The 12,969-nt window shown below is 37.7% G+C and overlaps 2 protein-coding genes across 5 annotated transcripts in view; one reads left to right on the forward strand and one right to left on the reverse strand.

The window, feature by feature from the left end:
- Nucleotides 1-703: 703 nt before the first annotated feature.
- LOC112456492 (testis-expressed protein 10 homolog) lies at nt 704-3,323 on the forward strand. The gene is made up of 5 exons (XM_025019085.1): nt 704-1,243; nt 1,367-2,537; nt 2,609-2,852; nt 2,938-3,092; nt 3,186-3,323. Exons 1-5 carry the CDS (start codon nt 1,040-1,042, stop codon nt 3,275-3,277), a joined length of 1,866 nt encoding a protein of 621 aa, XP_024874853.1. The 5' UTR covers nt 704-1,039; the 3' UTR covers nt 3,278-3,323.
- A 680-nt stretch (nt 3,324-4,003) lies between these two features.
- The window catches only part of LOC112456490 (probable cation-transporting ATPase 13A3), a 14,588-nt gene continuing 5,622 nt past the window's right edge, over nt 4,004-12,969 (reverse strand). For 3 of the 4 annotated variants that reach the window (XM_025019082.1, XM_025019083.1, XM_025019081.1), the window contains exons 2-18: nt 9,990-10,135; nt 9,745-9,812; nt 9,420-9,587; nt 9,176-9,243; nt 8,790-9,059; nt 8,488-8,692; nt 8,211-8,409; nt 7,957-8,068; nt 7,674-7,863; nt 7,264-7,464; nt 6,868-7,053; nt 6,355-6,735; nt 6,051-6,192; nt 5,797-5,945; nt 5,451-5,682; nt 5,214-5,295; nt 4,004-5,112 (exon numbers count right to left, since the gene is read on the reverse strand). In XM_025019082.1, the coding sequence (XP_024874850.1) occupies nt 4,068-5,112; nt 5,214-5,295; nt 5,451-5,682; nt 5,797-5,945; nt 6,051-6,192; nt 6,355-6,735; nt 6,868-7,053; nt 7,264-7,464; nt 7,674-7,863; nt 7,957-8,068; nt 8,211-8,409; nt 8,488-8,692; nt 8,790-9,059; nt 9,176-9,243; nt 9,420-9,587; nt 9,745-9,812; nt 9,990-10,005 (3,714 nt within the window). In that variant the 5' untranslated portion in view covers nt 10,006-10,135 and the 3' untranslated portion in view covers nt 4,004-4,067. Of the gene's footprint in view, nt 5,113-5,213; nt 5,296-5,450; nt 5,683-5,796; nt 5,946-6,050; nt 6,193-6,354; nt 6,736-6,867; nt 7,054-7,263; nt 7,465-7,673; nt 7,864-7,956; nt 8,069-8,210; nt 8,410-8,487; nt 8,693-8,789; nt 9,060-9,175; nt 9,244-9,419; nt 9,588-9,744; nt 9,813-9,989; nt 10,136-10,476; nt 10,756-12,969 lie in introns of those variants that run through there. The other variant, XM_025019084.1, reaches the window with a different exon arrangement.

The raw sequence follows: 12,969 nt of genomic DNA on the forward strand, positions 1-12,969 counted from the left end.
AAACAGCGTTGAGCGACGTCACGTGACATCACTATGATGCCAGCGTCAAGAAAGAGAAGTTGGATTTTTTCAACTTCAAGCGTTAAAGCCAAAGCAGCGCGAAGACGCCGAAATTTTGACGCTGTTTTCCTTTTCATGAATTTCAATTGACACCGGCGTCAATTGTGGTCATGCGACCTTCTTGCCGCTGAAAATGAGCGTCGAGCGTCAGCATGAAAAGGCACCTTAAAACTTAAATTAAATCTAACTCTCGCGGGCCTGCAGAATAACAAATCGGCGCCAGATCTTGTCGGAAATGACGTCATAAAATGAAGTGTTTTGATTGGATAACTCATGACGCGGCGTCGTGACGCGACGCGCGACGCGTATAGTTGGAACGCAGCATAAGGCTGAGTTTCCACTGAGCCTAAGGCTGCGTTCCCACTGAGCGCGTCACGCGTCGCGTCGTCCGAGTTGAACCAATCAAAACATCCCATTTCGATCCCGTCACAAGAATGTAATGAAATGGGATGTTTTGATTGGTTAACTTGTGACGACGCGACGCGTGACGCGCTCAGTGGAAACTCAGCCTAAGTTAAACCAAGATCAAAATTAACCTGCGTTGATAGAAATGGACATAAATGGTGTCCAATCTCAATCCTTAGTTTTGTTCGCGTCGCATGCCCCACCATGCTCCTAATCACTCCAACGCACTCCAAAAACTCATCTGCTCCAATCGCCACCTTTTATCCGTGATCCATGTGCTCTTGGTGTTTATTGGAGTATGCAACGCGAACAAACCTCTTGTGGATCTCTAGGTTGGCCCGGTTGGCCGCTCTCAGGTTTCTCTCTGTCTATAACTATATCTATGGTTGTATGCTACTTTTCGAGTGCGAGTCAAATAACCTCACGTTGTGTTATTATAATTTTGTTACACAAAATCTAAATATACGTGTGCCATATAGCTTTTTAGAGTTGGAAGCATCCACTCCGAAAGGAAATTTAACAACCTATATGCGATATTATTTTGTCCGTAATACGATACATATATATCAGAAATATGAGTAAAGGTCATAAACGTTCGAAACGCCTGAAATCAGAAAAGTCGAAAATAAAATTGAAAACTAAGAGATCCGTCACGTCGTTACCAAAAGGCTTGAATATTACGGATACGTCGTTTAAAGTAAAGAAGATACTGATACGTGAACAATTAAAGCAACGGAGTGAAACGGAAATTCTCAGTTCTCGCAAATTGAATATCGATGTACGTAAATCAATTTACATTTAATTTCTACGAGTTACGTGAATGATAATTTGCGAATGGTAATGTAGTGGATATATATATATATATATATATATATATATATATAAAATTTTTTTTTTCCAGGATTTATTAACGCGTTTCCGGCATCACAATTCGACTGTGAGAGAAGATGCGTTGAGACAATTGAAAGACATCTTGTCGCGGGATTCTCCAAAAACTCTACATTCGCACGTGAATTCTTTGTTACGTGGTATTGCGGCTTTATCTCTTGATAAAGAGAGAAATGTACGAACAAGTTCCTTTCATGCGCTTGATTTTATTCTTGGCCGTATTTTGACGCGACACGTGACACCCTTGCGTGAAATTGTAATATCGTATTTAAGCTGTGCCATGACACATATTGATCCACGTGTGAAGGAAGATTCTCTACTTTTCTTGGATGTTCTCGTAAAGAATTGCGATAGTGTTGTGGCGAGAGACAGCCATAAAATATTACCCAATTTTTTGGGTATGATATGTAGCGTACACAAGCAAGTTAGACCTGGGGCACGATTAACGACGACGCTAAATTCCAAGAGCACGGATGTAAAATGGAGAATTAAAGTTTTGGAACGTTTAGCTAATATGTTTGTCTCTATAGTAAGCTATAGAAAGCTTTGTATTGATGCGCGGTCGAACGTGCTTCCGATCGCGAGAGCGACGAGATATACCAGATATATTCCCGTTTATAGCGATAACGTGACTCGAGTTTGTGAACGTAATCTTGACAAAGATGTGAGCTTGATAGGTAGTAGTAGCGTGAAAGAAACTCTACCTGTAGAAGACGTCATGAAATATGTAGATTTATTGATGCCACTGATGTCTGATATTTGGCTTGAAGTATGCCCGGATGAAAAAGTGTCGAGTTACACAGAACGTACGATTTCGAGTGAGGCAGCTGCATTATTGACGAGTATCGTCGTGATTGTACAATCGATTGTGGAATACATTGATACGTTGGATTGCAACGATTATGACGTCGCGCGTACGAGGCATTGGTTTAAAGATACATTTCACGATGCATATATGAAGAATTTTCTTTCGAGTTTTCCATATGGTAAAGTAAAGCCATTTGTTCATGAATCCAGAAAACATCAAGAGAATTTCTCTCAAGGGGATTGTATGGACGGATGTTTGGAACAGAACTTGGGACTTTGTCAAATTCACGCATGGTTTACATCTCTGTTTAACAAGAAGGAACAATTTCCCAAGTCTACCAAAACCTATTGCGTATCAGTTGTGAAATATTTAAATGGTAACGTAATATTGCCTCACGTATCTCGTGCCTTTTTTCACAAAACACAATGACCTCTTTCTCTTTCACAGGTGCTATTGAAACGTGGTGCGACTCGTCCGCATCGTCCGCATCGTTCTCGCGACTGATTAAACTTTTAAGAACTTTATTTTTGCGAGCTGGTCCAGTTTGGTATACCAACTGTATTAGTTTAAGTCATACTTTACGATTGATTATTGAAGCATCTACTCGTTTACCGAAGAAAGACGTGCAATCACACTTGTATCTGATTATCGGTGACGTTATGTTGGAAAGCACGTTAATCGAGTTACACAGGTAATCGTTTTAAATAGAATAATATGGTAAATACGTTAGTTCCTGTAGAGCATATGACGTTTTTTATACTTGTTTCATTTGACAGAGAGAAGGCGTTTGAAAACTTTGTTACGATCTTACCGAATTTACTCCTGAGATCAAGCATAGATGACGTCGTAATTCGAATGATCGGTCAAATAGTTTTACGTTTTAAGGAATATATCCGGAAAGAATTGATGGCTAAACGCAAGTCTATTATCGGTGAGAATGAACATAAACAAGGATGAATCATGGGTGTATATATTACATGTGCTGTAACTTTCATCGTGTATTAATTCGCTTTATTCTTTTCAGAAAATGCTAAAAAGATCGACATTGTAGGTTCACAGGATGATAATAAACGATCGAGACACATGATTTATAATCTATTTTATTTTCTAGATTAACAAATTTATTATTAAATAACGACGTTGTCGCATGTTGAATGTTGTACGATCGGTTTGTCTATGTTGAGCGCGAGTCTTGATAAATTTTTATTAACATATCGTACGACGTAATACGATTTGAATGTATCGTGCTGCGATAACGAGACAAGCGCGAATGAAAAGAAAAAAAGTTTCGAATGTTAACTTAGCCCAATGGATTAACTTGGCGATTCTATCGCGCGAATCAAATTTTTCTCAGGGACAGAGATACATAAAAGTCTTTGACTACAAGTCTTTTTCCCGAGAACCAAATGTATCAATCTGACACACACCATACAGTGCTGTACACTGCCATGCTGAGAAAGTCCTATATATATATATATATATGTGATACATAGTCGTCATTGTCGTCAATTCTCTCGCGCATATTGTCAAACATCCCAGTGAACATAGTGTCTCAATCGAGAGAGAGAGAGAGATACATATATATGTCTTAAAGAGAATTATCCTTTTTTTCGCGGAACGTTACATCTCCCGATTTACGACATACGTGTGTTGTCTGTAACGAGTGATAAAAATTGCGTTTGACTGTGATAAAATGATGTAACGTTAACGTACAGTTAAATTGTATTTACATAAATACTGCTGCTTTCTCTCTTTCCCCGCTCTCCTCTCTTTCATCTTCTATATCTACACAAATCTCGTATACACACACATACTACAAATATTACTTTCCCGCACTCAGCCATCTTTCTAGGACTGGCTTATTTTTTAAGGAATACTAATTCGGTATACATTTTTTTCACTATCGCTATACTTGGTCGTTGGCAAAGCCAAAATTTTCGAATCCATTTTCCCTATTGGTCCGTTCGTTGATCGGTAACTTGCTCGAGTTGCTAAAATCATTCGTCGTTTGATCACCTATCGGATATCGACAATGGCTGTTACGTGTAATACACGCGACATTTCGCGAATCATCTCCCTTTCGCAGCCTAGGGCTAGGTAATAATGGCAGTTGTTTGTTGAATTTCAGCCAACTTTCGCAATTCTTCAATTCGTATTCCATCTTTAGATATCGTTTCTTGGATTTTTCCGGCTTGTATAATTTTCTCCTCAAGATATCTTCAATGACACGCTCTATTACGAAACTCTCTATTACGAAACAAATGATAAAGTTGGCTAGAGCGAGCGCTAAGATAGCGAGCCTCCAGTCGTAGACGGGTGGTAGGATCAATTGCAGCGCGTTCACCACCCAATTCGCGGGATAAACCGTAATATATGTGCATACGGCCGTCAATACAAGTATGGAGGACATGAATGCGCCGTTCGTATAAATCGCGCGTCTGTAAGGTTTTCCGCGTGAAAATATAATCGCCATCGTGATGTATTGAAACATGGAGACACAGTAGACCGAATAGTTTTCGTAACATGTGTACTGCAGGGTATCGCTGGTGGGAACGAACGGGGTGAACCATGAAAATTGTCGAACGGCGTGATACGCTGTCGCTTGAAAAACAATCATTACGAGCATGTGTATCGTTAGAGATAAGAGCGGAGTGAAGCTTAGCAGACTCGTCATCGGCGTGGTCTTGGATAACTTGTCCTTACACGCACGAGTCTTCCCGAAGAAGAAGGCAAAGTTGATGATTAAAAAGATATCGATAAACAAAAATTGTAGATCCGTCAAATTCGAGTCTATGGAATACAATATTATGGCGGACAGAAATTCGGTAAGAGAATACGCGACCATAAATTTAAAAATTCCAAACGACGTAACTAAAGCGGCGCGTCCTTCCCGTATTACTTTTGGGACGCAGCTTATATCGGGTATTCTCGAGGTGAAGGGACTGGCCACGCTGCAAAGATATAATTTAATTAATGCAAACCAAAATTCGATTAAAATTGAGGAGTAATATATTGCGTTGCGTAATATATTGCGAGTACAAATGTTTCTCACCTAGATTCTTCTTTGGAGAGCGATATACCGACATGCGCGGCCCTTAACGCTCCGCAATCATTAGCACCGTCTCCGCACATGGCTATAAGCATCGATACGCAAAATATAGTTTTCACAACATCACTATAGCTTACGTATATCGTTCGCTTGGAACATTTATTACAAAAATATGGATTTATTACAAAAATATTCCTTCACCGCGGCGCTGCCGAGAGATATACGCGTGCGTGTACGTACCTACGTAATAACCCAGTTGCATTAGCTCCACAACCAATTGTTGCTTCTGATCGCTGCTCATTCGGGCGAATATCGCGCTACGTATGCAAACGCGATCTACAAGATCGGGATAATATTCTCGCATCACCTGCCAGGTTTGGCCCGTTAAAGCAAATCTGTAATTACAATTGGCTATACCGCTTTCTACATCTTTGATCGTCGGTGACACCAAGTGATCTTGAGCTTGCGAGCTCTGGAAAAAAATTGCAGGAATTGAACGTTGTTCACTTGTGTACGTGGACGAGATTCGCCACGCGAACAGCTATTCTATCCAAAATTCTCAATGCGAGAGAATTTTCAAGTTTACCAATCTTGGAGATGGAGACTGAATGTTGAAAATAATCTCTGGACGATCCTTTTCCTCGTTGGAGGCTACGCTCACGTCTACGATGTGTTCTTCGATCGAAAGTATTCCGCATTCTCTCGCGACGCTTATCGCAGTCTGAATATTATCTCCTAAAAATCAAAGGTCGAATCCATTATAATACACGGTATCCATTGTGGGTGCACAGCATCGCGGTAGAGAGATTCGTAAGCGTGGTTTGCATTATTCGATCAAACCTGTAATCATCATCACGTGTATATTGGCTTCCCTTAATTCTGTAATCACTGGTGCCGTCGGTCGCTTCAATCGATTTTCCAGAATGACCAGCCCCAAGAATTCCAAGTCCCGTTCAACCGTTTCTCGAGACAATTTCGATATCTACGAATATAAATACATATAATATATTATATGCGTATATGTATGTACTCTTTGGGAGATATATCACATCGTTGAGATATATTTAAATCTTGCACTCTGCGACTGTCGCGCATTTGCACATTTGGAAAAAAAAAATTTGCACGAATATATAGAAGATATTACCTCTGCGCTACTTTTAAAAACTGTAGCTCTGCGGCCCATCGCTATCACACGAAATCCCTGTCTCGTGAATCGCTCCAAAGTGAGCGAAATGTCCTTCGGTACGGTTTCCGCTTTGCTTAGATTGATTATCATCTCGGGAGAGCCTTTTGTGTAAGCTTTGAAATAATCCGATCCTGATGCATGTACGATCACGGACATTCGTTGTAAGGAACTCGAGAACTGATACTGCTGTATTATACCAATCTCCGTGATTTCGTTCATATTTTTCGTCAAGTTCGTGCTCTCCGGTGGCCTGCTCACGACAATCGGTGCTATCGAGTCTAGTTTATTTACGTGTATGCAATCCGAATCTTTCAATAACCACTTGGTACTTTCAAACATCTGTAACGTGATGTAACTCGATGATCGATGTCTGTAAAGCGTGTCGTCGCACGTATGTACATCGAAATGTCGAAAGGCAAAGCGGTCGCAGTGATAAAAGTAGTGAAATTGTAAAATGTATATATCTTTTACCTTTGCGTCCAAAGGATCACCGCAAAGTTCTCCATCGATAAGCGTTAAACTGTGGCAAACTAACATCCCTTCGAAAAGAGGATGATCTTTAAGTTTGGATATATCCGTCTCAGCCTCGGCGAGGACACCGTTCGTACATGCTACAGCGCCCCACATGTCCAATCCATCCTCGGTCAATGTCCCCGTCTGTGGATATGATGTCAAAATGATAAAGATGAAAGAAAGCGTTTGTCATCGTTAACGTGTTATCGAATTGCTCGCCTGTCCCGCGAGCACGTGGCTGCGACATAATTTCCTTTTTAATTCTCTCTCTCTCTCTCTCTCTCTCTCTCTCTCTCTCTCTCTCTCTCTTTCTTTTTGTTACATTAATCCCTCTGTTACCTTCTCTCATCTCACCTTATCGAAACAGACGCAATTTATGCTGCCGGAAACATTGATGACCCTGTTATTAATACAGTAGATTTGTGCACGTTTCAATCTCATTTGAGCGTACAGCTTTCCTACGGTCATGGCGGCTGGTAATGCCGGCGGTATAACTATTGTAATGATATCTAATGCTTTTATCGCTATATCGCTAGCTAAAATTCCTCTTGAGACCTAAATTATTTATTGTATTATTGTTATTGTTGTTGTTGTTGTTGTTGTTGTTGTTGTTATTTATTATTATATTATTACAGCAGAATGTTGCATGATGTCTTTTAGCTTTGTATAAAAACGATTTAATCAAACAGATAAATAATATACATACAATTAACGTACAAATATATTATACGCAAGCATCTGTGTTTGAAAATCTTAGAAATTACCTTAGTTATTACGGTATATATAAAGCCACAAGTTGCGATAAATGCCAAAATGCCAATAAATTTATATGAATCTTTATCAAATTTGAAATCTGCTGGAGGTGGATATAGTATAGCGGCAATCAGAGCACCTCTGTTGGTCAGAAAACCAGTTCTGATGACCCTCGCGAGAACCGGTTGATCACCGTGATACCTGCAAATATTATCCATAAATTATCCATACCTTAATTGTAATTGTATCTATTATATACAAGAGTAAAGGTGTACAAGTGCGTTTCGTATATACTTGGTTTGTATTATAGTAGTACCGCTGTACAACGTGTGATACGTATACTCTTTGGCGTCGTACAATGTATGGTGTAATGGTAAAGATGTTTTTATCACCGGTACAGACTCACCTAAAATTGGTAAAGCGAGCAAATTTCAACAGATTATATGTGAAAGATATAGTGTATAGAAAGAGAGAGAGAGAGAGAGAGCCTTTATTGGAAAAGAATATAGATATAGATATACATAGATATTTGAGAGATACATATTTACCCGTTAACATGGATTCGTTTAATATACACTGCCCAGTTAATAGAACCGCGTCGCATACGAGAGTCGCTTGACGTTTCGGTAATTCTATAACATCACCGGGTACCAACTCCACACAGGAGATATTCTCGAAAATACCAGTGTCGCGAAGTACACGTACACTTTCTGACGATGCAACGGTACCGCGTAGATTTATTTGGTTCTAAAAATACTCCACAATATATAAAATCGGTTTTATCCGGACGGGAGAGACAAAAGTTTTATTCCTTTTTCTACGAACCTTACGCGTTTGCACTATAGAGCTCGTTATGCCAAACAGTGACATTAATACTATAGCGATAGTATAATACAGATACCCCTCCGCGAACCATACGGACAAGGTAAATACTTGAAAAATATAGAACGGATTTAAAACTTCGAGCAGTAGCAATACGCCGATACTCTGAAGCGGAACAACAATATTGTTATTTCCATAAACGATGCGCCTGTGACAAAGACAAAACGTTTCTTAATTGAAAGAAAACTCCACTTCTCTAGCGGCTCATCGTATATAAGAGTTACGAGTATATTTGGAAATGTCACCTAAGTAACTGTTCTTCCTTAGACAAGCCGCTACGCCGCGAGAGGTGGAGATCGGAACACATTGTACCATTGTCGAGCTCTACGAGCCTTGAAAATATATTTTTCGTAGTGTCCCAGATGTAACATTTCTTTTTGCACCAGAAAGCCTTGTATTCGCAAACCTCGCGACGCGTGCCGTTCTCTAAATTAATTTTTAGCTTTTTGTCCTTAATTTTCTCTAAGATATTTTGGTCAACGATACCCAAACCGGTGGCCAACAAGCTTTTCGCGCTAAAAGTAAAACATGAGAGCAGCTAGTTTTAAAGATCAGTCTCTCAAATTCGTCATTTTGGCCTTACATTACTCTTTTGGTATATTAATTGATGTATGTATATACATTCGCTTACCTTATATTTTTAGTAGAAATTTCCCGAACATTTCGTACAAAGTATGACTCGTATCCTTGATAATCATCCTACATTTATATATATGTTATTATTACACACATATAATACCTTATTATACATAATTCATATTTCCAAATACGATATGGTTGCAACTGATAATGGTGATAACTAATTATTATAAAATGCATAATGCAACATCAGTAACAGCCTAGAATAACAGTAAGAAAAGAAAAGAAAAACTTACTATCGCAAGTATTTTCGTCGCGCAATTTAAAGCACATTTTCGGTGAGTCGCGTACAGATGTAGCCGAGGATACCAATGAAACAATAGCCGAACCAATCCGATAGACAATATGTACGTGACGTATGTCAGGGTGGTCCTCAGCGAACTTTTCTCGAATCCGTAAATACGCTAAAAAACCGTATTTATGTATTGTAATTGTACGTGTAAGCACGTAAGTTACAGAGATTCGATGTTGCAAATAACAGAGAGATACGCATAATTATTGTAATATTCTAGATTTAACGCGTCCAGGAAAATTAGAAAAGAGATGGAGAGCGGACTATACCAGATGTTCATTTTGATCAGTATGAATTTTCTGCCATAAAACATCCGACTTTTCCTTATCGTTAACCCCTAAGAAGGAAATAAACTGTAAGTTATTTATAAAATATATCAATTATTTGCAATAGTAAAGAAATTATGCCAATGATCTACATATATGTGTGTGTGTGTGTGTGTGTATCTTGCGCAAAAAATTATTCGTGCGATATATAACAATAAAATATTCGACGTTCTGTTTTTCATGCTTACCATTAACATCGATCATAACTTTGATCTTGTTCGATTAAGTTGTTCCGTAATCTCGACAGCTTCTTTCGTCACGATCCTCTGTTGTCTGTCACTAAATGTCTCGTGTTCTTTTTTTTCTTTTCTTTTTTCCGCCGACGCGGTAGCGCCTGCAAAGTTGTAATACAAAGTTGCTGCCAATATTTAAAGATTATTTAGCGTTTTGGCTTTGATATGATACGCGTACGTTAAACTATGCGCAAATGTTTTATCGATGTTACGTAACAGTAAAAGTCTTGACAATATCTATTACATATTATAATATTATAATATTATATGAGTTTAAGCATATTTGTCTTACATTACAGCCATATTATCATCCTATAGATAAATAAATATAATTTTACAGATATATGATTTGAAAATGTATAGTAAGCAACGGAAGTAGGCATATTTCATTTAGAGAGAGAGAGAGAGAGAGAGAGAACGCGCACAGACGCGCGGACATTACGTTTAATATGTACGTTGCGTCAATTTATCCTTTCTAATCTGTCCTTCTGCAAAGCCAATCACGCGAATGCGTTCCATCTCGATTTTCGTAATAGCTCCAAGGATTATAACGCGTATACCCCGTATCCTACGTGTTATATTGCAGATTATAATTATGACAAGAGGATTGTGACCACGACGTACGATATACATATATGTGGTGTGTTTACAATGTATATGCGCATAGAAAAAGAGAATATTCTTGATTTGAAAATATCTTTAGTTTTAACGTGAAAATCTTGAAATAAGATTATATTGTGTTAAACGAAGAAAATTTGCTTGAATGAAATTATTTTATATATTTCAACCAAGAAAACAAAATAAAACAAAAAGTTGAAATTCTTATAAGATTATATAGATTAATTGTTGCATGTATACGAAACAATTAATGAACGCGTTAATTTGAACATTAAAGTTTTTATTTGACACTTTCTTTTTTTTCTGTGCGCGAGCGCGAGTGTATCGAGAGACGTTCCGATTTTTTGCTCCCCGATTTCTTTTCCCCCATTTATGAATTCTTCCAACGATTTTAAGTAATTTTATTATTTATCCTTATCGAAAGTATACCCAGGTAGCACACACATACACGTTTCAGAAATGTTTTATAACCGATTTCTAGAAACGTTTCTCATGCGTAAAAATGTCCATTCGAAAAACGTTCGATGGAACGTTTCTTTTCCGATAAAATAACGTTTAAAAACTATTATAGAAACGTTTTGTTTTTATGATAAAGACATTTAAAATTCCTACTTTTCACGTCTTTTGAACGTGTTTATGACGTCTTTGAGACATGCGTGCGAGAATGTTCTAGAAGCTTTATGCATACCATCTATGACGTCTACTCTTTTTCCAAAAAATTCCTGAACTGGTTCACACTCGTGCAATAAGTTTTAGTGAAACAAAATATACTTGTCTCACTCTATATAATTGCATTATTAATGTGCGCACCAGTTAAAAAAGTTCTTCAAAACGGAACACGTATAAATGTTCTTTAAATGGCCACACACGTTCAGCAAAACGTTTATTTTGCAACTGTTAAAAGTTTTCCAAGCTCAGATTTGTCCGACGACAAATAGATTAAGACCGGTAGAGCAAAATTAATTTAAGTAAATAAAGTATCCTCCGTTTTTATGCAATAACAATTATATATTTCAATTAATGTTTTTACCAATAATGTTCTTGGTTCACATAGAATGGTTGTTCATTCTTCAGCTAACGCACTTTGAATCAAGTCGATTGATCAATCAGTTTTTTCTCTATCTTTCCCGCAGATTGTTAGCGAGGCGTTCTGATTATAGAGCGCGATACACCACGGCGCCATTTTGCAATTATTTTACAATATAAAAATTTTTTTTTACCTCTTCAAATAATAAGCAGTTAAAAATTGTAAAAAATTTAGAAACCTCAACTGCATTATTGTCAATAAAAAAAATTCATAAAAATCTTTTTTTAGCCTTATAAACCAGGTTCCCCCCTTAAATACAATCGATATTAGTTGATTTTTTATCACAAAAATATATATAGGATCGATTAAAAAACTATACTTGAAACTAAAGGTTAAATGGTTACGAATAGAATCGCTATCATATAACAAATTGCCAATTAATCAAAGTTTCGATTGAAAGTCTGAGGCAAACTCAACTCCCAGAACGTAGAAAAGTCCAAAAAATAGGCAGACATGTGTGTATGTGTTGCTACATCTTACTGTATATTGTTATTACAAGAAATTGATAGTTGACAATTTGTTGCAGCGTGAATATATGTTCGATTCGATTCGATGATTCCGTGTGTGCAAGGTTGACAAATGATCGTGGTTCCATCTACCGCAAAATGACCAAACTTGATCTATATACCTTAACGTTAATTAATTCGGTAGCGTTAATTCGGTAAATATCATCGTAAATATAAAAAAATATTTATATACCATACGATTATTATATCATAATGATGATGTGTATTTTACACGTACAGTTTATAAGTATATACGTTTTAAGCGTGTATTGATATATACTTGTGTCTTGACAGATTGCTATAAGCACGTAGTCAAATAAAGATTTTATCATCCGTAATTTGTTTGCACTTTGTTTCAAAAGAACTGCGCGATATTGCATGTGAGACCCGCGTGCAGCAGTGCAAACGCGATTAACGGGATGACGATTAACGAGAATATCAAATCGTTATAACTCGTGTCAATTTTTAAATATAAGATATGTAAGATATTCAATTTCAACTTTCTATTGTTATATATGTTTGCATGCATTTATTTCGAGCGCACAAAAGTAGTACGCGATCAACATGCTGACAATTCGTAACGTAACATTTTTTCCTCTTGCTTTTTCTTGACGACCATCCGCGTCGTGTACATACATCCTATCATGAAATGACGATATGGTAATGGTGGTGATGACGACGACGACGACGACGACGACGACGACGACGACGACGACGACGACGA

Source organism: Temnothorax curvispinosus, unplaced genomic scaffold (assembly GCF_003070985.1).
Source record: "Temnothorax curvispinosus isolate PA1 unplaced genomic scaffold, ASM307098v1 QBEX01006881.1, whole genome shotgun sequence".
In the NCBI taxonomy this organism is placed as follows: domain Eukaryota; kingdom Metazoa; phylum Arthropoda; class Insecta; order Hymenoptera; family Formicidae; genus Temnothorax; species Temnothorax curvispinosus.